Here is a 25310-nt window from a genome sequence, read left to right on the forward strand (position 1 = left end):
TGTGTCTCTTGACTGTTGGCTCCATTCCCCTGCCCCATGGAATTACTGTGCTATGGCAGAACGTGTCTCCATTGGGCCGTCTACCAGACACAGCAATGAATACTATGAGCAGGACTAGAGGGGTCCTGCTTCAAGCCAGGGGGAGGCAGGGAGGAAAGGGACAATCAGGTTTACTTGACTGTATATATTTAATGCCCTGGCACATCACACCCACAAATGTATCAGGCTCTACTGCACAACGGTGCACAGAGTACCCTAATGCCATCAAGCTAGAAAGAGGTAGAACCCACCTGTATTTCTGGAGTGACAGGGGCAGCCCATTAACTGTACTGGAGGCTGAAGTGAGTCTAACTGGGAAGGAATGGCAAAAGCACCCCACTGGGACTGGCCCAGAGGCTATGTGCATCCTTGGCATAGACTGCTTCAGGAGAGGGAATTCTGAGTTCCAAGAGGGCACCACCGGTAGGGCTTTGGCAGAGCTGCCTTGGAGACAAAGGACATGAAACAGTTGTCTACCTTGCTTGGCCTTCCACAGAATCCTTCTGTTGTGGGTTTGCTGAGGGTTGAAGAACAGCAGGTGCCAATGGCTACCATGGTGACACACCTGAGGCAGCGTCGCGCTAACCGAGAGTCCCTGATTGCCATCCATGAGCTGGGTCATCGACTGGAGAGCCAAGGTGTAGATGCAGAGCTTGGGAGCATGGTTTAGTGATGGACTTGTCAGCAGTAAGATAAATTTGCCTGACCTGGGTTACACGTCCCAGAGTAATGTCAGGCACAATGCAATTCTTTTTGCCTTCTGCATCTATAGCACAGGAAGTAGGACTTTGCCCTGCTCCATTGACTGGGGAGGTCTTTTCACATTACTCAATTTAGGTTTCTGTGTCTGGAAGGGGAAAATTTTCCCAAAGAGGCCAAGATCATGGGTACAGCTACAGCCAATAAAAATATATTTTCTTTATTTTTCACCCTGAGTTTTCCACAGACGATCCAAGAGAGTCCATGGATGTCCAGGTGTCTACTGAGATTCAGGCTGAATTTCTCAGGATTCAATGGTCATTTCAATCATTTTATTTTATTTTATTTTATTTTATTTTATTTTATTTTATTTTATTTTATTTTATTTTATTTTATTTTATTTTATTTTATTTTATTTTATTTTATTTTATTTTATTTTATTTTGTTTTGTTTTATTTTATTTTATTTTAATTATCTGAACACAACCCTGACTTATCTCAGAAAGGGTTTCATGTGCTAGGCTGGGCTGCAGTTACAGGGACAAAGACCACTGCTGGCAGTGGAGCTGTCAGATCTCCAGTCTCTGCTTTTCCTCCTGATGCAGGTCTCCATAGAAGTCACCCTGGATGAAGAACAATAGGAGAATGATCATCCAAACTGAAATGCAACAACATTCAGCCTTTGAAACAAGAAAATATATTTATTATTTGCTTTGTGAAATCTTTTCCCTTAACTACGTCATGGAAGCTCTGCAGTTAACAGCACAAGGCATGAAAACCTTGAAGAAAACTTTGGAGGAGATGTTAGGACTTTCTTCATTTTAATGAATTCCATGGTGTATTGTGGTGCTGAGTCTATGAAGCTCAGGTACTGAGAGGACAATGATGCAACTGCTAGAGAAAGTAAAGTCAGAAGGAAAAGCTGAAGTGACTTGGAGTATTAATGGGCCCCACTGAGGGCTGTTACTAACAAAGCCTCCCCAGAGACTAGTTAGGGTAGATAATTGGAGGCCATGATTGCAGACAGGCAAAGCACTGTGCTGAGAAAGGTCTTGGCTGGTTTTAGTGAAGCAGAAGAGCCAAGGCCTGACCCCAGCCACTGTGAGAGGAGATCCTGAACCGCCACGTCTGGCTCAAGGCTGTTCCTGTTGTCTGAGGGGTGTGGTGGGCAGTGTGATGCCATGAGAAGAACAGTGGTATGACACCTCTGAGCTGCTGCACAGGGTTGCAAGGAATCAATGAGGCCCCATTGCAATGAGTATAACATATCTCCTCCTAAGCTACTGCCAAGGGGAAAAACCTTCACGGCTGTTGGGCCTTCCCTTTTTACCAGCACCCTCTGCCTTCTCCTCTGTAGCTTTTCCTATGCTGTCCCACACATTGCCCTATTTTCTTGAAGTCTGGAGACATCCATCTCTGTTCACCATCTTGCTCTCATGCCTTGCTTTCACTGATGTCTTGTCAACCCTCATCAGCTGTTCCTTGAAACACAAAGCCAGGGTCTGATCAGAGGGTGACCTCTGGCACCACAGCATGAGTCTTTGAGGGACATTTCTCCCTCTTTGTGACCAGTGCCAGCCTTTCTGGAACACTTTGTGGCAGTTTTTTTCTCTTCTGCTCTTTCTTGCTACCGCAGAAAGCTCCATCAGGGTGGAAACCACTCCTCAAGTAGGCATCCCAACCCAGCAGGCTCCTTGCGGCCTCTCAGCCAACCACACACAAGTCACCTCAGCAGCAGCTTCCACGCCAGGGGCCTGCTGCTGGCCTTGCAGCTTCTTCTGGAGACACAGCCAAGCCTTGTGCCTGCTGCTGTGTAGTCATGGACTCAAGCAGAAGGGACAGGACAACCCATGTCTGGGTTGTCTCTTTCTGCCTGGGTCCTCCTGGGTCTGGAGGCAGAGGGGATCCCCCAGTCAGCACGCCAAGCAGGTGCCTTCTGCTGGCCTAGCAGGGCCACTGCCAGATGTCAGCCCAAAAGTGCAGATCCCAGGGAGAAGCCAAGGGTGACTTGCCTCCTCCAGACACAAGTGACCTCCCAGTCCCTTTCCGTGACACGTTCCTGCTGCTACCCTATCAAGTGCAGAGACAGAAGTGACCTCAGAGTCCCTGCCACAGTCACATTCCTGCTGCTGGGGCAGGAGATCCTGAGGCAGAGATGAGCTCCTCTCATCATCCCCGCCAATCTCCTCCTTGTGGTCCACAAGCTGGTCAGATCAGAGTGAGCAAGAGATTAAAGATAAAGGGAAGAGGCTATAGGCTGTGTTTTGGCTTCAAGGGATACTTTGAGGTCAGGCATAAGAATAGTGGATTCCTGTCAGGGTGTGGAGTAGCATTTAGATTTGGGGATTAATGTCACTGGTTAAAATAGGGGAAGGGCTTTACATGACTGTTTTAAGCCAGCGTTACAGCAGAATCAACATTGCCTGAATGTTCTAATCTCACAGAAATCATTAATTTCTGCTGGCTAAACTCCTTTTCCCTCTCTCAAATCTCACATCTCTCCTGGCCAGGCTTCTCCTGTCTTTCCCATATCAGTCATCTTCCTAGGGGCAGCTTTCTGATGGCTTTCATGATCTCAGAGTATCTTTCTCATATCTGTTGGCTACTCCTTTCTTGAGACTGACGTGGCACCTAAGTCAGGATGGAAAAGAACACAAAGGCTGTAGGTGAACCCTGCACAATACGCCCAGCAGTTCTTGTACCACCCCAAAATTTTGTTTCCTGCCTCCAACTTCTGGATACGGAATGGCTTCTTTGCACCCAGGCTATCTTTTTCCAAACCCTCATGCATGGTTCAGTTTGCCCCAAGCATCTTGGAGGCAGTGGCCCGCTCTGTGTAGAAAACTGAAAGCAGTCCTAAAGGATGACTTCAGGCAAAAGCTGACACCTCTGACATGAAAACCCCTACCCAAGACCTCTTTCACTATGGGGCCTACCAGCTACTTAGGAAGAGCCAATCTCAGAAACTACATGCACAGCAAGTGCCTTCTGCTGCCCTTCCATGGACACTGGCAGATGTGAGCCTAAAGGCACAGATCCCAGCCAGGAGTCAAGGGTGACCTGTCAGCTACTTCAAAAAGCAGTCACCTCACAGGCCATTTAACAGCCATTCGCTTCCTGCTGGACTTAGTGCTTCTGATGCACCACTGAGCTTATAATACCACACCTACAAAACACCCCCTTTTTGGGCCAGGGCCTGCCCAGGTGGAAGTGATCTGGTTGTGATCCTCCAAGCTCATGGCACACCTGCTGGGCTCCCAGCCTCTCTGACACTCAGGAGCCAGTTCCGTGCCAGTCCCGGGAGATGCTAGGGAAGGAGGAACCTTGCAGGCAATGTTCTAGCACCATTCCATGTTGGTGGACTGTCAGCTCCTTGTGCACAATGAAGATCATGTTCGTATCCAGAAGCCGTGAGCCTGTAACTGGCTTAGAAGACACTCAGGAGAAGTGGCCTCCAAGCCCCAGTGCCCCAGCCCCAGCCCCAGCCCCAGCTGGCAGTGCTGCTCTGCAGAGTGAGGGGGCTGTGGTGCCTGTGGCACAGGAGCAATCTGCAGAGGTGTGCTGGGCAGGCTGGGAGGCAGACCCAGCTCATGGGGTCACTGCCATTGCCCCAGGGCTGCAAGGAATCACTGGACAGGCTCCTTTGCTGGGGCTGCTGCGTGCCCTGGGGCTGCAGGGCTCTCCTCTGCCTGCTCACAGCATAGTGAGCACTTGAGCTCTGCTCAGTCCACCTTGGAGGAGATCCCTCCTTAGGAAGGAAGTGCTGCAGTGGAGGCCAGCTGTGCCACTGCCGTGCCCACTGCCTGTCCCTGCCTGCAGTCCCAGCTTGGCCCCACAGCAGCACTGGCACCAAGCTCCAGGAGCAGCCGGGCCTGACCCCACCAGCAGGGCTCAGCAGGACAGGGCGGCAGTGGCAAGAGTGCAGCTTTGCATGCCCCAAGCGCTGGTGCTCCCTGGCTGTGCTGCTGGGATGGGACTCTTTTCCTCTGCACCCCTGCACATGGGCACTGCCCCTGCAGAGCCAGACCAGGTCTCGGAGGAAGGATATCAGACAAAAAAGCCTATTGAACTTTAACTTCCTTAAGGTTAAATTCACAGAGAGCATGGCTTCACATGCACAGTCTATGAGCTATATTCAACAGGTACACCCATATCATTTTAATGGGTGTTCATTAGCTGAATTGATGTAATAAGAATATGTACAAGCACAACCACAAAAAAAAAAAAAAAAAAAAGCATGTAGAGTGGATATTCGTCCAATTATTGACATTACAAATCAGATGCAGAAGCAGATCCGAAATTTCTTGCATCGAAGACACATCTAGTCATTAATTTCCACAAAGCATGCTTGACCTCTTGGATCATTATGGTACAGATGAGGACGTGCTCTGCTGGAAGTACCACTGAGTACAGAACTGCCTCCACCAGGTCAAGGGATGGGGAGAAGTTGGAGGGAGCTTCAGGCAGGCAACCATGACAGGCCTGAGGGAGACGGACACCATGGCCAGGTGAGGGAGGCACGTGGAAATGGCTTTTTGCCAGCCCTGCTATAGAGACAAGAGGACTGTCACCTAGAAGCACTAGTTCTAATCCAAATACACTGCTCCTACCCGTGGCAGCTGGGCTCTTGGCCCTGAGCCCCTCCTGGATGCTGGGTCTGCTCCCCCAGCTCGACAGAAGATGGGAAGAGAAGGATACTGAGACCAATGAATTTCTGCTGAGTTTTTTATTGTTTTATCTATCAAGGAAGCCCAGTTCTATATGTACAATAGATGATGTGGTCAAACCTTACAAAAGATGTAACATTCTGAAAGGTAGAATGAGATTATTAAAAACAAAATGAAATATTGTTCAAATACTAACAGAGAAAAATAATTTAAAAAATGTTATGTCATTTTGTCAAACACACTTTTATTTCTCTTGGGATTCTTATTAATGACAATGTTATGATAACACTAGTAACGATAAAAATGATATGATATAATGTGAATCAAAATATTTGCATATTATTAAAAATAAATTTTCTGAACACATAATGGATGCTTAAGAAGAATGTATGGAAACAGATTCCTCACTGCATTCTTGAGCTCCTGGTTCCTCGTGCTGTAGATGAGGGGGTTCACTGCTGGAGGTACCACTGAGTATAAAAATGACACCACCAGGTCCAGGGATGGAGAGGAAATGGAGGGGGGCTTCAGGTAGGAAAATATGCCTGTGCTAATGAAGAGGGAGACCACAGCCAGGTGAGGGAGGCACGTGGAAAAGGCTTTGTGCCGGCCCTGAGAAGAGGGCATCCACAGCACTGCCCTGAAGATCTGCACATAGGACAACACAATGAAAACAAAACAACTAAATGCTAAAAAGATACTAAACTGAAATGCCCAAAATTCTCTGAGATAGGAATCTGAGCAGGAGAGTTTGAGGATGTGGGGGATTTCACAGAAGAACTGGTCCACAGCATTGCCTTGGCAGAGGGGCACTGAAAATGTAGTGGCCGTGTGCAGGACAGCAGTGAGAAAGCCACTGCCCCAGGCAGCTGCTGCCATCTGGGCACAAGCTCTGCTGCCCAGGAGGCTCCCGTAGTGCAGGGGCTTGCAGATGGCAACGTAGCGGTCATAGGCCATGATAGTAAGGTTATAATACTCTGCTGATATGAAGAAGAGAAAGAAAAAGACCTGAGCAGCACATCCTTGATAGGAGATGGCCCTGGTGTCCCAGAGGGATATGGCCATGGCTTTGGGCAGAGTGGTGGAGATGCAACCCAGGTCGAGGAAGGCGAGGTTGAGGAGGAAGAAGTACATGGGGGTGTGGAGGCGGTGGTGGCAGGCTACGGCGCTGAGGATGAGGCCGTTGCCCAGGAGGGCAGCCAGGTAGATGCCCAGGAAGAGCGCGAAATGCAGGAGCTGCAGCTCGCGCGTGTCTGAGAATGCCAGCAGGAGGAACTCAGTGATGTTGCTTCTGTTTGACATTTGCGTTTTTGGGATGTGGTCCTGCACATAGAAGAGGAAGAACAGTAATAACGTACAACAGACTTATCAGAAAAACTCATCCCATTTCTCATCTAATATCACCAGAAAAGTTGCCCACTTCCAGAAAGGTATTTGGTGGTTCCCTTTCTTGAGTTCTTCCTGATGATGCCTGAGGTTATCCCTCGGAGAAGGGGACTCCTCTGTCGACAATGGAAGAGTCAAGTTTGCCCTACAGCCAGAGATAAGGTTGAACATGGGGTAAACTCAGACTCACTTCACTGCTGGTATCAAAGAACCGTGCCCCAGTGTTGCTCCCAGGTCACCCAACTTCAGAGCAGATATATATATATGGATTTTTTTAATTTTTAATTCATAGGGTCAGATTTTTGTTGTTGCTACCCTACCACACCAGCTGAGCTTTTCTAAAACAGAATTCCTGGGCTTTTCTCCTGCACTTAATGGCAAACTTTGTGCATCCTAAGAGAAAAAAGGATTGTCCCTATAGCGTAGCGTGTCCTTTAGTGAGGACAGACAATCCGTCCATCAGTGCTGGTCTCAGCCACCTCGTGTGAGCTGCAGGAAAGTTCTACTCAGAGGTTGACCTGAGAAGAACCTGGACACTGCTGAGAGCAGAGGAATCTAGGCTCAAAGTGCACATCTCCAGACCCCTAAACCAGTCCCTGTACTCCCCTTCCCCCAAGCACACCGAGTGCTCACTCCATGGGTATGTGAAACCCCCATCCCCAGCCAGCCTGGGAACAAGACCAGCAGCAGCACGGCCAGCTGGAGAAGCCAGGAGGAATGCCAGCGTGCTGCTGCCAGGGGAGGCAAGGCCAGGGAGGGACAGACGGACACTCAGCACACCCTCCTGTGCTGCAGCTCTGCCTGCAGACGAGGCAGCTCCTGCTGGGGACACTGGGGGCTTGAGGGCAGAGGCTGTGCTGGTAGAAGAGGAGAGCAGGGGGTGTCCCAGGGAATGTGCCTGCCCTGCAGGGGATGGCAGGGAGGTGCCTGAGCCCTCCCTCACACAGCATTTCTGGTAGCAGCTCCCTCTCACTGCCTGCCCATGTCCCTGCTTGTATCTATGTCCCTACTGGGAGCTGGTTCTGTGTCCCCACATCCCCTCCCTGTCCATGCTCACAGACCCCATCCCACAAGCTGTGTGCTTCCTGAGTACAGGACATCAAAGGGGTTGCAGCTCCTGAAGACCTGATAAGCCCTGAGGAGACAACAAATGTTGTTGTTTCAGTCTTTAGGCTGAGATGCCTGAAGGGATTTGATCACATTAATTGCTGCCATGTTGATCTCTCCCTGCAATACTCTTGGAGTCTCAGTCTCCTGTACAATCCATACAATTCATTGTCATGAACCCTGCCTCCCCTCCACACCAAGAATCTGAAAGCACAGAATCCAAGCAAGTCTTCCATTTCAGATAAACCAAGCCTCGGTCTTCCTGTTAAAATGCCCCCTCAAAAATACCATTCTCTAAAACATCTTCTATGCCACATTACAGGTAGAATATGACCCATCCTGACAGATACTATCAGCCATCAGATGTGCCAGCTGCAGAAGACCCCTCTGGCAACCCCACCTGCAGTGCCCTGCTGCCACAGCCTCACAGTGTCAAGAGCCTGCAGATGTGTCCTACCACATGCTGCCCTTTGTTGTTGCGCTCCTCAGTGCCTCCAAGCCCTCTCTCCTTCTCTCCTCTCAGTGTGCCAGCTGCGGTCAGAGCCCCCAGCCCTGCTGCGCTGTGCAGAGGAGCTGCTCCTGGCCACAGCTGTCTCTCTGCACCACGGCCCTCTTGCCACGAGCTCTCTCTGTCCCATGAATACGGCCCAGCTCAGCAGCACAGCACCAGCCCAAGGCACCGCAATCACCCCTCTGGGGGCTTTGCTGATGAGCCCATGAACCTCAGGCACTCAGAGACAATTGAAGACATCTCTCCAGAAGTCCAAGTCAGAGGCAAGTTTCCTGCAGTGTCCCCCTGAGGGCCAGCACTGACACAGGCTCCCTTGGAGCTCGTTAGAGCAGAACCCTGGAGGCAGTGAGGACAAGGAGACAAAGGCAATGTGAAGGTGACAGTGATGTGCAGGAAAACTGGATGTGTGTCACCAAGAAAAAGGACCAGGCCTTGACCCTGAAGCTGTGGGAAGGGAGATCCTTTCCATTCACACCTTCACACCTTGCTCAGGGCTCTTTATGGTGCAGTAGGAGATGGGGATGTACATGGCCAAGTGCAGGAGAATGGTACAACCCCTGCCTGTTTCATGGGTGTGGGCAAGGAGGCAATGAGGCCCTTGTGCTTTAATGATAAGCTGTCTCCTCATAGGCCTCAGTGACAGAGACAACAACCATAGCCATGGACACAAAGACCTGAGTCCTGCTGGGACTTTCAGCCTTGTCATAGCCCTTGATCCTCTCCAAACCAGGATTGCCTAGAGAATCCCAGACCTGTACCTCTTTATTGGCTATTTGTAGACACTTGTCCATGTGGTGTCACATCACATCTGAGCTGAGTCGGATAACTCAGATTTTCTTGGTGGCCATCCCCCTCGTAAGGCAGCTCTGTAGGAAGCTGGCCTGGTTCCTGGTGAGCAGTCACCACTGCTCGTACGGCATCCCTCATGGAGGGTGTTCACAAGTCTATAGAGCAAGATGAGATATATCCGAGGGTGCTGAGGGAGCTGGCAGAAGTGCTCACCAAGCTGCCTTCCATCATTTATCAGCAGTCCTGGCTATCAGTCAACTGGTGACTAGCAACTGTGATGCTCACCTACAAAACGGCTGGAAGGAGGATCGTGGAACTACAAGCCTGTCAGTCTGAACTCGGTCCTGGGGAAGCTCTTGGAGCAGATTATCTTGAATTCCATCACACAACGCTTCCAGAACAACCAGGTGATCAGGCCCAGTCAGCATGGGTTTCTCAAAGGCAGGTCCCGCTTGGCAAATCAGATCTCAAGGTGTGACAAGGTGATGCTCACAGTGGGTGAGGGAAAGGCTGTGGATGTGGTCTACCTAGACCGCAGTAAGGCTTTTCCATCTTTTCCCACAACATTCTCCAGAGAAACTGGCTGCTCAAGGCTTGGACAGGTGTACGCTTTGTGGGGTTAAAAACTGGACCAAAGTCATGGTAAATGCAAATAAATGCAGATGGAGGCCTGTCCTTAGTGTCCCCCAGGGCCCAGTACTGTGGCCAGGTCTCTTCAGTATCTCCATCAATGATGTGGATGAGGGGATCGAGTGCACCCTCAGTAAATTTGCAGATGACACCAAGTTTGGAGTGAATGTTGATCTGGTAGAAGGGCTTGTGAGGCCACAACTTGAGTAATGTGCTCAGCTCTGGGGCCCCAATAAGGATGTGTATCTATTAGAAGGAGTCCAGAGGAGGGCCATGAGGACGATCAATGGGCTGCAGCCCTTTTCCTAGGAACATGCTGAGGAAGATGGGTTTGTTCAGCCTGGACAAGAGAAGGCTCTGGGGAGACCTTAAAGAGCCCTTCCAGTACCAATAGGGGGCCTACAGCTGGGGAGGGACTCTTCATCAGTGTCATGATAGGACGAGCGGTAATGGTTTTAAACTGAAAGAGGGTAGATTTAGATTAGCTATTAGAAAGAAGTTCTTGACTTAGAGGGTGGTAAGGCAGTGGAACAGGCTGCCCAGGGAAGCTGTGGATGCCCTATCCCTGGAAGTATTCAAGGCTAGGTTGGATGGGACTTTGAGCAACCTGGTCTAGTGGACGCCGACTCGATGGTGAGGCAGAGTGAGAAGCAGAGAAGGCCTTGATGCTGTGCAAACACTGCACAAGAACAGCGACTACAGCCGTGGGTGACCAACGGTGCTCTGGTCACACATTAAAAACACAGCACTGCAGTGTTGCAGGAAGCACGGCCGAAAGCACGACAGACACCAGTAGAGTCAGATCATGCTCCATTTTATTGCCCGAATAGCCTAACTTTTATAGAGAACTTAACAGGGGTGGACAGTGTTTCACACAAGATTATTGGTCAAAGCACTCAGAAAAACAACTAGAAGAAAACAACCCCACCTGCAAGAAAACAATCCCCTTGTGATTAGTAGTCACGTAGACCTTATCCTTGATACCTGCTGCTGGTAACAATATTTTCCTGCATTCCTCAGTTGGGCGATGTGGGAACACTGTCATAGATGCTTCTCACAGTTATCCTGGTATCTTGGTTTGCTCAGCTGCAGCAGGCCGTGGGATCTTTGCTGTTTCCAGATTCCCTCAACACTGCAGGGGTTGCTCTGCAGAGGAACTCTGTCCCAGCCAGAATCAATGTCCCCACAATGGACAAGAAGCTCTGGAAGGAGGCAGGAAGGTGCTAATAAGCACCAGGACAATTGAGGAAGCCCAAAGGCCCTTCCGAAGGGTCACTGAGTGCCACCTGAGAGACAGTGCTGGGCAGTGGGGAGGGCCAAGAGAAAGACTTGGGTGAAGGCTGTGAGAAACAGAGACACTCAGGGCTTTAGCAGCTGTCTGTGGATGGAGTAGGAGGACGAGGTCACTCCTGGGACTGGGGCAGGGCTGAAGTTCCTGCATGAAGCTGGGATGGTGGAGAAGTGTCCACCTTGCATGTGTGCCTCAGCCTGGGAGCAGGGGCCTGCCCACGGTGCAGGATGGCTGGGCTGTGCTCAGCCATGCCCCAGGAGATGACCTTGCTCTCTTCCTCCCCACCACTCCCCACATGGGGCAGGCCCTCAGGAAACACCCCTGAGCCTGGAGATGCACCAACCTGCTGCGCTGAGGTGCCACTACTGCAGGGGAAGAGGGGAGGCTTGGAGAGGCACATTGGGCCTGGGGGCAAGAGTGGTGTGGCCTGGGGAAGTGAGTGTCTGGGAAAAGTTACCCTGGAGACATAGGAGCCATTCTGGAAAGAAAACTTGTAGGCAGGAACCATACTTTTGTGGCACTGCAGAGCTGCTGGGCATATTGTGCAGGGTGCTCTGATGGACTTTTGTGTCCTTTTCCATCGTGTCTTAAGTGGTGCTGTTCTCAGAAATAGAGCAGCCAACAGAGGTGTGATGGATACTCTGAGATCATGAAATCCATCAGAAAGCTGATCCCAATGAGATGTCTGATATGGGGAGGTCAGGAGAAGGCTGGACAGGAGAGATGTGAGATTTGGGGGAGGGAATAAGGGCTTGGCCAGCAGAAATTAAGGATTTTGTAGAGGTAAATTGGTTCAGGTTATGCTGATGCTGCTGTAACCGTGACCTAAAACAGTCATATGAGACCTTTCCCCACTTTCAATCAGTAACGTTAAGTCACAAATCTAAATGCTGCTCCACACCCTGACAGGAATCCACTACTCCAACGTCTGAACTCAAAGATTCCCTTGAAGTCAAAACTCAGCCCATAGCCTCTTTCCCTTAACTTTCCTCTATTGCTCACCCTGATCCCTGACCTTAACACTAGCATTAAAAGGCTCTCTTTAACCCTGGACTTCTAGGCAGACCTGAACAAAATCGTAAATCGCAAAGCTTGCCAATAATTTAACCACAGGCTTGACACCCCAGGCAGCACACAAAAGTCTTCCACTAAAATTTTGCCTAAACTCTAACTCAGAAAGGTGAGCCTTGTTCCCTAATGCCATACATGAACACCTAACAGCCAAAGCCCCTGTTCCTGTGCATTAACCTCATCACCTTCAGCCCCTCTCCACAACCTTAACTTCAGGTGCTTGGCCCCTTGTTGCAGGAGAAGAACTGTGAGGCTGCTGTGCAGTCGCTTGGCATTCAAAGATGAATGTGAGGGGCCATGGGTCTGATCAGCTTGTGGGCCACAAGGAGGAGATGGGTGGGAATCCTATGAACCCTACCTCAGGATCTCCTGCCCCAGCACGAGGAATGTGACTGTGGCAGGGACTGTGAGGTCACTTCTGTCTCTGCACTTGATAGGGCAGCAGCAGGAACGTGTCACAGAAAGGGACTGGGACGTCACTTGTGTCTGGAGGTGGCAGGTCACCCTTGACTTCTCCCTGGGAGCTGCACTTTTGAGCTGACATCTGGCAGTGGCCCTGCTAGGCCAGCACAAGGCACCTGCTTGGCATGCTGACTGGGGGATCCCCTCTGCCTCCAGACCCAGGACGACCCAGGCAGAAAGAAGGCCCCCAGATGGGTTGTCCTGTCCCTTCTGCTTGAGTCCATGACTGGACAGCAGGAGACACAATGCTTGGCTATGTCTAGCCAAGAAGCTGCAAGGCCAGCAGCAGGCCCCTGGCTTGGAAGATGCTGCTGAGGTGGCTTGTGTCTGATCAGACCTGGGCTTTGTCTTTCAAGGAGTACCTGCTGGCACTCTCAGTCTTGTCACAGCCCTTAATCCTTTCCACAGCAGCCTTACCTAAGGACTCTCATACCTCTACCTCTTTCCCTGCTGGCTGCAGACCCTTCTGTTGGTGATCGCTTACACATCTGAGCTGAGTATGATAACTCAGATCTTCTTGGTGGCCATGCTCCTCGTAAGACAGCTCTGTAGGAAGCTGACCTGGTTCCTCGTGAGCAGGCATCACTGCTCGTATGGCATCCCTCATGGTTCCCAGGCCCTCCTCCTGCTGGACATTACTCACTCAGCAGGGTCCCAGTCTGCCCTGATGTGTGGGGTTTCTCTTCCTCTGGTACAGGACTGGGCTCTTCTCCATGTAAAAGTCAAAAGATTTCTGAAGTCAAAATCCTGCAGATTCTCAAGGTTCACCCACAGTGATGCTCCATTCTATCAGCTGTTAATGTGAGCAGGCAGACAGTTCAACCTTCGTGTAATTGTGCTATCTCTGACCAGAGATACCTTGCAGCAGCAAGGGTTGTAGGGAAATTTGGATAATTCAGGAGTAACCATCTGAATGGAACTGCAGCACAGTCAAAGAAGGTAGGGGATGGAAGGCTGTCAAGTTCCACATTTGCTGTGCTTTCTTCTCATGCATGCTGTCAGTTTGTCTGAAGCTGTGTCCTCAATGTTAAGGGGCTGTGCAGGTCAAAATTAGACGGGCCAAAGCCCAGCTGCAGCTCAATCCATCTATTACTGTCAAAGACAATTAAATAAAATAAAATAAAATAAAAAGATATAAATAGTTTAAATGAAGGAGGATTAGGGAGAATTATAATCCTTTATTGGATTCTGGGGGGAAAACCCAGTGACAAGGGATGAGGTAAAGTCTGAGGCACTTAATGCCTTCTTTGCCTCTGTTACTAGCAGCAAGACCAGTTTTTCCCCTGGACATTTCTTCCACAACATGGCCAGTGCCAATCTTCCAATGCAAACTTTGTGGAATTTTTTCTCTCCTGCTCTTTCCTACTACCACAGAATGCTACATCAGGGTGGAAACCACTCCTGAAGTAGGCATCCCAACACACCAGGCTCCTTGCGGCCTCTCAGCCAACCACACACAAGTCACCTCAGCAGCAGCTTCCAAGCCAGGGGCCTGCTGCTGGCCTTGCAGCTTCTTGGCTACACACAGCCAAGCCTTGAGCTTCCTGCTGGGCATTCATGGAGTCAAGCAGAAGGGACAGGACAACCCATGTTGGGGCCTTCTTTCTGCCTGGGTCCTCCTGGCTCTGGAGGCAGAGGGGATCCCCCAGTCAGCATGCCAAGCAAGTGTCTTGTGCTGGCCTAGCAGGGCCACTGGCAGCTGTCAGCCCAAAAGTGCAGCTCCCAGGGAGAAGTCAAGGCTGACCTGCCACCTCCAGACACAAGTGACGTCCCAGTCCCTTTCTGTGACACGTTCCTGCTGCTGCCCTATCAAGTGCAGAGACAGAAGTGACCTCACAGTCCCTGCCACAGTCACATTCCTCCTGCTGGGCCATGAGATCCTGAGGTAGAGCTGAGCTTTCTCTAGCCCCTTCGGTATCTCTTTTTCACTTTCTGGGTTAGAGATTAAGCCAAGTTTTAGTAGTTTTTTTTGGTGTTCTGCTTGTGCTGTCAGGTCTGTGGTTAAGGTATCGACAAGCGCTGTGGTTTACGGGTGTTTTTTGTCTGTCAAGGAGTCTAGGGTTAAATAAGGCATTTTAAAGTATGTGTTAAGTGAATGGATTACAGTTATCAAGAGAGAAATTTGATTTCTTTCAGTTTGTTGTAGTAGCATTTAGGTTTATTTAGCATTAAAATTACTGGCTCAAGTAAGGTAAGGGCCATATGTGACTGTTTTAAGTCAGTCTTACTGCACTACCGGCATTGCATGAATGCTCTTACCTCTATGAAATCATTAATTTCTGCTGGCCATGCTCCTCTTACCACCCCAAAATCTCACGTGTCTTGTTCAGGCTGCTCCTGACCTCCCCATATCTTATTAGGATCAGCTTTCTGATGACATTTAACAGTGTATCACCTCTGTTGGCTTCTTCATTCCTGAGAAGGAAGTGGCATTGTAGTCAGGAGGGAAAAGGACACAAAAATCTTTAGGCGCATCCTGAGCAATGTGCCCATCAGCTCTGCACCTCCACAAAATCATGCTTCCAACCTACAAGTTTTGTTTCCCAAGTGGCTTCTGTGGATCCAGGGTTACTTCTCCCAGCCCCTCTCACATGTTTCAGTTTTGGATGTGCAGGGATGGGATAAGGAAAGCCAAGGCATGGATGGAACTCAGCTTATCTGGGGATGAAAAGCATAACAGGAAGAGATCCTATAGGTACTTTGCTCAGAAAAGAAAGGCCAAGGAGAGTGTACCCCCCTCTGATGGATGAGAAGGGTGAACTGGTAATGACAGACATGGAGAAGCCTGAGGGACTCAACAACTTCTTTGCCTCAGTCTTCCCTGCCAGTCAGGCTTCCCAAGTCTTTCATTCTCTGAACCCATAGGTAGGGGCTGGGGGTGCAAATTCCCACCTGTTGTAAATGAAGAGAAGATTTGATGCCACCTGAAGAAGCTCAAGAAGTACAAGTCTATGGGGCTTAAAGACTTGCATTCCAGGGAGTGGAATGCTGTGGCTGAGGCTGTGGATATTCCATCCCTGGGGGTGTTCAAGGCCACGTTAGATGAGCCCCTGAGCAACCTGATCTAGGGGGTGGTGTCCCTGCCTGTGGGGGGTTGGAACTAGATGATCGTCGAGGTGCTTTCCAACTCAACCGTTGTATGATTCTCTGATTCTGTGATTGTGCTTCAGAGGGAAAGTAATAATAACAGTGATAGTGATAGTGATAGTGATAGTGATAGTGATAGTAATAATAATAATAATAATAATAATAATAATGAAAGCATGATATTGAGTTTCAGAATACTCAGTGATCCTTTGTGATATGGTTTAGTGGAGGACTTGTTAGTGGTAGGTCAGAGGTTGGACTAGGTGATCTTGGAGGTCTCTTCAAGCCTAAACGATTCTGGGATTCTGTGATCCAGTTCATCCATGTGACAAAACCCTGCCAGCAGCACGAAGGACACTGAAATGTGGCCTAACATGAAGGAGGCTCCAGATCGCTGGTGTAGAAACAGCATTTTTGTGCCATGACCAACGTGGTATATGCTGCAGGAAAAGGCCTCCATCTGAAGTAAAAGGCCCAGGCCAGCACCGGTGTGGCACAGGCTTGAGATTTGGGTGTTTGTGAACATTATGGAACCACAGGCTCTTTAAGGTCCCTTCCAACATGAGCAGTTCTATGATTCTGTGCTTAGCAGCCCTGTACAGCCCCTGTAGGGCCTAGCCTCAGTTCATGCCCCTCAGCTTGTGCTCCAAAAGTGCTCCCTCATGTCACTTGTCCCATCTGCGTTCCTTGGCTACCCCAGGGCATCCTGGAGGCAGTGGCCACCTCTGAATAGAGAATGGAAACCAGCCATGAAAGTAGATCTAGGAAACAATGGGAACCTGTGCGTAAAAGGACTCTAAGTAACAGCTGAAAGAGTCTTTTATGGCAACACCACCAGCTTTTTATTTTTCTATGAATTCTCTTGATTTAGTCTCATAGGTTTTTTATTATTATTATTTTATTTGTTTATTTATTTATTTTATTTATTATTGACAGCACTGTGGACAAGGATTATCTACCAATGTATGCTTTTTCTGTGAATAGTCTTATGCAAACATTTACCAAAAGATATTTCCCAACTTTTTTTTTTTTCTTTTTTCTTCTTCCTCCACCTCTTCTGTCTTCAAGCAGAACTCCAAGGGAAGAAGTCACTGAATTAAAGAATAACTCATGTTGATGAGATGATGACTTGGAAAAGTGCTCCATGCCATCATAAAGGGAGATAAAAAAGGGTCAACAGTGTTGGCCCAAGTGCCCATGACTGAAGGGTGCTGCTGGTAACTGGCTGGCAGGAGGACTTTGTACCACTAATGTCCAGCCAACTTCTCCCCCCCCAACTTCATCCCCTTCTTCAGTGTGAATATCAGCAATGTGGCTAAAGGGAGACTCCAGGAGACTATGGCAAAGGCCTTGCCAAATCCAGGTTCACCACATTCCCTTCTCTCCCCTCCCCTACTGCTTCACCTGCGGCAGGACTTTCCCCATCACGTTCCCATGGGCAGAGGTGACAACTGCAAATCTCCCAGTCCTTTTTCTTGTCCTTCCTGAAGACAAGTTTGCTGTCTGCTTTTTCCAAGGCCCCAGAAATCTCTCTGATCCAAATGCTTGATGGCCTGGTCCAGAAAGGCAGGGTAGTGTGACATAGCAGAGAGGGGCATCTGCAATGAGCCTGTGAGAGGGGGGGTACAGAAATCTCACAGAGACACTGGGGGTTGGTTCTGGAGTCACACAGGGCAACGGCAGCGCTCTGTGAGGTGTCCACATCTGAGCTGGCCTCCCACGCTCCTCATACACACGGGGCTGTTGAGAGACACGACTCTCTGCCTTGCACACCACACACAGTGCACTGCAGTGTCTGCAGTGTCCCTCTGGCTCCTGCAGCCACTGCCAGAGGCTGGGAGGCACCTCAGCCCTGCAGTGCTTTGCCTTGCTCTGCCCTTCTCTGAGGTGCCCCAAGGCATGAGGAATGGTCACAGGGACCTTGCTTCAAGCAAGCACATCTCAGAGCTGGATAAAGGTGACTTCCCAAGGCATGTTACTTAACCTCGTGACACTGTCTGCCCCACTGGCCTTCATGAGACTTGTAGGAATGGCTGATGGCATTTGTGCTCACTCGTGTTCATGTCTCTATGTGTGTATCTGTGCAATGCATTCTGGGTCATATACAGAAGAAAATGGGCTATTTTTTTGATTTTGTAACATCTCTAGTCATCAGTCTCCTCAAGGCATCCTTGAGATCCTGGTTCCTCATGCTATAGATGAGGGGATTCACTGCGGGAGGCACCACTGAGTACAGAACTGCCACCAAAAGGTCCAGGGATGGGGAAGAGAGGGAGGGGGGCTTCAGGTAGGCAAACATGTCTGTACTAACAAACAGAGAGACCACGGCCAGGTGAGGAAGGCACGTGGAAAACGCTTTGTGTCGGCCCTGCTCAGAAGGCATCCTCTGCACTGCCCTGAAGATCTGCACATAGGACAACACAATGAAAACAAAACAACCAAATACAAAAGAAAAACTGAACACAAGTAGCTCAACTTCCTTGAGGTAGGCATCTGAACAGGAGAGCTTCACGATTTGTGGAATTTGACAAAAGAATTGGTCAACAGAGTTGCCTTGGCAGAGGGGCAGGGAAAATGTGTTGGCCGTGTGCAGGACAGCATTGAGAAAGCCACTGCCCCAGGCAGCTGCTGCCATCTGGGCACAAGCTCTGTTGCTCAGGAGGCTCCCATAGTGCAGGGGCTTGCAGATGGCAATGTAGCGGTCATAGGCCATGATAGTTAGAATTGAATACTCTGAACCAAAGAAGAAGACAAAAAAGAGAACTTGAGCAGCACAGCCTTGATAGGAGATGGCCCTGGTGTCCCAGAGGGCATTGGCCATGGCTTTGGGCAGAGTGGTGGAGATGCAGCCCACGTCGAGGAGGGCGAGGTTGAGGAGGAAGAAGTACATGGGGGTGTGGAGGCGGTGGTCACAGGCTACAGTGGTGATAATGAGGCCGTTGCCCAGGAGGGCAGCCAGGTAGATGCCCAGGAAGAGCGCAAAGTGCAGGAGTTGCCGCTCACGCATGTCTGCAAATGCCAGCAGCAGGAACTCGCTCACAGAGCTGCTGTTGGGCATTTTCTGACATTGAACACGGCTGCCTATTTGAGAGAAAATGGTAGAAAAAGAAAAGATTTCTTTGTGGAAGAACTATTGCAAGCCTTAGAGTACACCCCAGACCAAGCTTCAGTATGTGAAGACATTTTCTGCAGCTCTCATGCTTGAGCTGTAGCTGGTGCTAGCTGGGTGTGGCACTGGAAGAATGGGTAATTGTGGGCTCCCTAGCATTCCTTCCTCCTATTCAGCAGGAGGGAAGCAGGAACATGAGGGAACCTCAAGTGCCTTCTACTTTTTAGTTGTTGCAAACAACTCATCTGAGTGCAGAGCTGAGCTGTAGGGATTTTGTTTGCTTTATTCTATCCCAGTAGGCCCTGCAATGCCTAGGACAGGTATTGGGTTGCTGAACATCCTCACATTTCCTGTTCATTCCTCTTGATACCCTGTGGGAGTGTCCCTTGGTGAAGATCAAGCAGAGCAGCTCTGCCCAGCAGTCCTGTTCTTAGCTGCCCTGTGTCACCCCTATGTGAGTTGCAGGACCATCCCGTTAGACTGTTTCCCTGAAAAACCGGAGAAGACACTGGAGAAGGCTGCTGAGGGAGGAACGCCACAGAAAGCCAGATGGAGCTTGTGAGCTTGTCTTCTTTTCTATGGCTGCAAGAACTATGAGGCAGCTGACAGAGAGCCTGACATGGCCTGCTCGAGCAGGGTGTTCTGGGCAGACCAGGGAGACCTGGCCTATGGCTATACAAGAGGTTTCTGCCAGAATTCCTCACCTCGCAGTGCAACCCAGCAGGACTCTCAAAGCCTACTGCATCGCCCACTGCCCTCCCAGAAACAAGACCCAGCAAGAGGAGACCCCTCTAGTACCTGCAGCTGCATGGCCCTGCAGCCAGGCATGGCCCTGCAGCCAGGCACTTACCTTGTCAAGGGCTGTGCAGGTTTCTCCTGCAGGCAGCTCTCAGCATCATCCCACACCCAGCTGCCTCCAAGCCCTCTTTCCTCTCCTCTCCCCGTGCCAGCTGCGGTCAGAGCCCCCAGCCCTGCTGTGCTGTGCAGAGGAGCTGCTCCTGGCCACAGCTGTCTCTCTGCACCACGGCCCTCTTGCCACGACCTCTCTCTGTCCCACAAGTCTGGCCCAGCTCAGCAGCACAGCACCAGCCTAAGGCACTGGAATCATCCCTCTGGGGGCTTTGCTGATGAGCCCACGAACCTCAGGCACTCAGACACAATTGAAGACATCTCTCCAGAAGTCCAAGTCAGAGGCAAGTTTCCTGCAGTGTCCCCCTGAGGGCCAGCACTGACACAGCCTCCCTTGGAGCTCATTAGAGCAGAACTCTGGAGGCAGTGAGGACAAGGAGACAAAGGCTGTGTGAAGATGACACTGAGGTACAAACAAACTGGATGTGTGTCAGCAATTACAAGGGCCAGGCCTTGACCATTGTCCTCTGGGAATGGAGATCCTTAGCCTTCACACCTTCCACAAGATGCTTCCTGGTCAGTAGGAGATGGGGATGTGCATTGCCAAGTGAGGAGAATGGTATGAGCCCTGCCTGGTTCATGGGTGGTGGCAAGGAGGCAATGAGGCCCTGGTGCTTTAATGAGAAGCTGTGTCCTCATAGGCCTGAGGAACAGAGACAACAGCCATAGCTGCCCCTTTGGCTACAGCTTAGGAGGAGATATGTTATAATCATTGTGATGGGGCCTCATTGATTCATTTCAACGTTGTACAGAACGTCAGAAGTTTCATACCACTGCTCTTCTCATGGCATCACACTGCCCACCCCATCCCACAGACCCCAGCAAGAGCCCTGACACAGATGTCGGAGTGCAGGATCTCCTCTCCCACTTCCAGGGATGAGGCCTCTTCTCCTTCATTAGAAGAATACAAGACATTTTCAGCACAGTGCCTTTGGCTGTCTTTAACCATGGCCTCCAATTATCTGCCCTAACAAGGCCCTGGGGAGGCTTCATTAGTGACAGCCCTCAGAGGGGCCCATTAATACTCCAAGTCACTTCAACTTTTCCTCCTGACTTCACTTTCTCTAGCAGTTGCATTATTCTCCTCTCAGTACCTGAGCGTCATAGCATCAGACCAAAATACACCATGGTACTCATTAAAATGCAGAAACTCCTGACATCTCTTCCATAGTTTTCTTCATGACTTCAAGACTTGTACAGCTAATGGCAGAGCTTGCATGAAGTAGTTAAGGAAGAAGATTTCAAAAAAGCAGCTAATACAAATATTTTTTTTTGTTTTAAAGGCTGAATTTTACTGTATTTCAATTTTGAGCATCATTCTCCTATTGCTATTGATCCAGGGGGACTTCTTTGGAGACTTTCATTGGGAAGAAAAACAGAGTCTGGAGGTCTGACACCTCCACTGCCAGCAGTAGTCTTTGTTCCTGTAACTGTAGCACAGTTCAGCACATGAAAAGCTTTCTAAGATAATCAGGGAAAATATAAAAAATTAAAATAAAATAAAATAAAATAAAATAAAATAAAATAAAATAAAATAAAATAAAATAAAATAAAATAAAATAAAATAAAATAAAATAAGGAAAAGAAGAGAAGAGAAGAGAAAAGAAAAAAAGAAAAGAAAAGAAAAGAAAAGAAAAGAAAAGAAAAGAAAAGAAAAGAAAAGAAAAGAAAAGAAAAGAAAAGAAAAGAAAAGAAAAAAAGAAAAGAAAAGAAAAGAAAAGAAATTTGAAATGACCGTTTGATCCTGAGAAATTCTAAATGAATCTTAGTAGACAACTGGACATCCATGGTCTCTCTTTGGTCTTCTGTGGAAAACTCAGGGTGAAAAGTGAAAAAAAAAATCTTCCTGTGGCTGTAGCTGTACCCATGAGCTTGGCTTCTTTTGGGAAATTGTCCCCCTCCAGCCACACAAACCTAAACTGAGTAATGTGAAAAGAGCTGCCCAGTCAATAGAGCAGGGAAAAATCCTACTTCCTGTGCTGTAGATGCAGAAGGCAAAAAGAATTGCATTGTGCCTGACACTACCCTGGGACGTGTCACCCAGGTCAGGCAACTTTACCTTAGTGCTGACAAGTCCATCACTAAACCACGCTCCCAAGCTCTACATTTACACCTTGGCTCTCCAGTGGATGACCCAGCTCATGGATGGCAATCAGGGAGTCTCGGTTAGCATGACGCTGCCTCAGGTGCACCACCATGGTAGCCATTGGCACCTGCTGTTCTTCACCCCTCAGCAAACCCCCAACAGAAGGGTTCTGTGGAAGGCCAAGCAAGGTAGACAACTGTTTCATGTCCTTTGTCTCCAAGACAGCTATGTCAAAGCCCCACCTTGGAACTTTGAAATTCCCTCTCCTGAAGCAGCCTATGTCGAGGACGCACGTAGCCTCCGGGCCAGTCCCAATGGGGTGCTTTGGCCATTCCTTCCCAGTTAGACTCACTTCAGCCTCCAGTACAGTTAATTGTTGGGATCCCCCTGTCACTCCAGACATACAGGTGGACCTCTTTCTAGCTTGATGGCATTAGGGTACACTGTGCACTGGTGTCTAGTAGAGCCTGATACATTTTGTGGGTCTGATGTGCCAGGCCATAATAATAATTATATCTCTGTCTATAATAATAATAATAATAATAATAATAATAATAATAATAATAATAATAATAATAATGATGATGGTGATGGTGATGGTGATGATGATGAAATATATAATAACAATTTATTGCTATTGTTGTTGTTATCATTATTTCCTTTGTGTCCTATTAATCTGCTTTTATATCAACTCATAAACTTTTACTTTTTTTTTTTTTTCTCCCTCTTCTCTCCTGCAGTCCATTGGATGAATATCTGTACAGTTCTGAGCTGCCTGCTGGGTCAAACCACAGCAAGGCTTTTTGGTGCCTAGCATGGAGCACAAAGGTTGAGATGACAGAGCTGACCACAGCGTTTTAAAAGTAAATTGTTATAAGCATTAGATCAGTTTAACAGTTGCTGATCACAGCACTGATATTTTTGATCTGGGGTCTGTGGTGCTTGTTTTCAGAATTGTGTTGTACAGCACATTACTAATTGTCATCCATGGTGTGCTCTTTATCAGTTCTGGGGGCTGGTTTAAGGTTACTGTTTTGCTGTATTGGATAACGCTGACTTATGACAGGATAAAATAATTGCTGCCTCCATACCTCAGGAACCATCTCTTCATCTCTTAGAAATTATTTAGAGTTACACTCTTTTAAACTCTTTGCCTTTTCTCCTTGGGGAGTAAACCTATGCAGGGTGGGTGGAACTGGGATGGACAGTGGGGGATGCTTTTCACCACTTCTTCCCTCTCCCTTTCTCCTGCACATCCCCCTTCTCCTCCATGACAGGCATATGGCCTGTCCAAAGCCACTCCAAACCCTGCAACAGGCCCTGCAGGCACTCCAGCTCCTGAGGTGGGCCCAAAGTTAAATGGACACTCGTGACAGGCCCTATAGCTACTCCCAAACCTGCCATAGGCACTGCAGCCACTCAAACTCATCCAAAAGGCCCTGCAGGCAGAACAACTCCAGCGATGGGCCCTGCAGCCACTCCAGCACCTGCAATGGGCCCCATGGCTGGGCCAGAGAACCAGCCTGTGCCAGTATCGGTTGCCTCTTTATGCAAGAGAAAACAATGGGTGTAAAAGTCAGTTTTTCTTTAGAAAGGAAAGAAACTCAGGCACCCAGACAAGAAAGGAGGAGGAAGTAGAAGAGGCAGGTTTCTCCTAAGTTGGTCCATCATGGAAGCAGGATGACCAAGAAGAAGAGGTCATATAAGCATCAGAAACCATGTGATCCCTATCCCAGTGTAAGCTACGAGACATGGGAAAATATTTTAGCCATCATCTCGGTGAGCACATTGTCAGCTGGCTGCTCCAGTGCTGAGAGAAGGGGGCTAACAGTCTGGATTTAGAGGGCAGGGAAGCCAAGCAGCTGGGATCCTCCTGTACGTGAGGGGTGATTGAGAAAACCATTGGAAAAGGGCACGAGGAACTTAATCCTCTCAGGCCTGAAAGAAGGGTATCCCTTGAAGGAAGGTCTTCTATGTCAACCAGGCAAGTGGACCACCATGCAGAGGGGTATCCTGTACCTGAGGGAATTACCCATGCTGAAGGTGATTTGTAGAAACCTAGAAAACTAACAGCTGTCCAAAGATCCCGATGAAGTCAACTGCACATGACCCATGTGACAGAAGTTTGTACAGCGCGCACCATAATCATATGCCAATTCGTTGGCAGTAATGACCAGGAAAGACCAAGAGGAACCCATGGTGGATGAATCGGCTAGCCAGCTATGGCATTACAAAGAAAGTCTCTCTTCTTCCCTACAAACCTGTGTCTCGGCAATGGAGAAACTGTCTGAGTAGGTCCAAGAACTACAAGAGAATACATCTTCCTCCCCACCTGTAAGAACCAATACCTCAGCTCTCAGGTGTAAGTGTCCCTCTACTCAAGAAAGGTGATATAGTGGGTACATACCACGTGCAGCTCTGTGGTTTTAACTGTGTGATCGCGGAGAAGCCATGAGTAAATGGGATGGAAAATCTACCTCCATCCTAGAGGCATGGATACATGAAGCGCAAGGAAAAACATTCACAAAAAGGGGTTCTTCTGAGAAAATTGTTGCTCCTGTTTCTGGTGGGCAGTCCTCCAAACAGAGTAATGAATACTATGAGCAGGACTAGAGGGGTTCTACCTCCAACCGGGGGGAGGAAGGAGGCAACTGAGTGTATTGGACTTTGAGGATTACTTGCTTGGCACATCAGACCCACAGCAGGTGTTAGGTTTTAAAGGACACCAATGCACAGTGTAGTGTAATGCCATCAAGCTAAAAGGGCCAGAACCCAATTGTATTTCTGGAATGATGGGAGAATCCCAGTAGGTAACTGTATTGGAGGCTGATGTGAGTCTAACGGGAAAGAGTGGCAAAAGCAACCCCTTGAGACTGGCCCAGAAGCTCTGTGCATCCTTAGTATAGACTCCTTCAGGAAAGGGTACTTCAAAGATCCAAAGGCTTACCTTTAAACAGTTGTCTACCTTGCCCACTCTCTCACAGGACCCTTCTGCTGTGGAGGTGCTGATGGCCAATGAGCAGCAGGTGCCAATCGCTACCACAACAGTGCACCTGGGGCAGTATTGCACTGACAGAGACTCCCTGACTCCCCTGCATGAGCTGGTTCATTGACTGCAGAGCCAAGGAGTGAGAGCCAAGGCTCTCTCACCTTTTAATAGTCCCATATAGACAGTGCAAAATTCTAATGGTAAATGGAAGATAATGGTGGACGTCTGTGGACTGAATGAAGTCCCACCACCACCGCTGATTTTGACATAAAACAAAGCAAGGTCAAAGGACCTACACAGGAGATCCTGAGGCAGGCTGGCCAGGTTCAGGAGGACCCCTGCTTGGGGACGGGCTGGGTATCGGTCAGTGTGTGGTGAGCAATTGCACTGTCATCGCATGATTTAATAAACTACATTATCATCATCATCATCAGCAGCAGCAGCAACATCTCTTTGTTTCCTTTGCTATCAAACCATCC

At 49.0% G+C, this 25310-nt stretch overlaps 2 protein-coding genes across 2 annotated transcripts; both read right to left on the minus strand.

Moving 5' to 3' along the window:
• Positions 1 to 1306: 1306 nt before the first annotated feature.
• Positions 1307 to 6706, minus strand: LOC309888241 (olfactory receptor 14A16-like; the record flags this gene model as incomplete). Its single annotated transcript, XM_082780479.1, has 2 exons — positions 1307 to 1360; positions 5813 to 6706. 2 exons carry the CDS (start codon positions 6704 to 6706, stop codon positions 1307 to 1309), a joined length of 948 nt encoding a protein of 315 aa, XP_082636605.1.
• Positions 6707 to 17857: 11151 nt separating this feature from the next.
• Positions 17858 to 18796, minus strand: LOC309888242 (olfactory receptor 14C36-like; the record flags this gene model as incomplete). Its single annotated transcript, XM_082780480.1, has 1 exon — positions 17858 to 18796. The coding sequence occupies one exon, from the start codon at positions 18794 to 18796 to the stop codon at positions 17858 to 17860; it is 939 nt and encodes a 312-aa protein (XP_082636606.1).
• Positions 18797 to 25310: the final 6514 nt, after the last annotated feature.

Source organism: Aythya marila, assembly GCF_965140915.1.
Source record: "Aythya marila genome assembly, chromosome: 28".
In the NCBI taxonomy this organism is placed as follows: Eukaryota; Metazoa; Chordata; class Aves; order Anseriformes; family Anatidae; genus Aythya; species Aythya marila.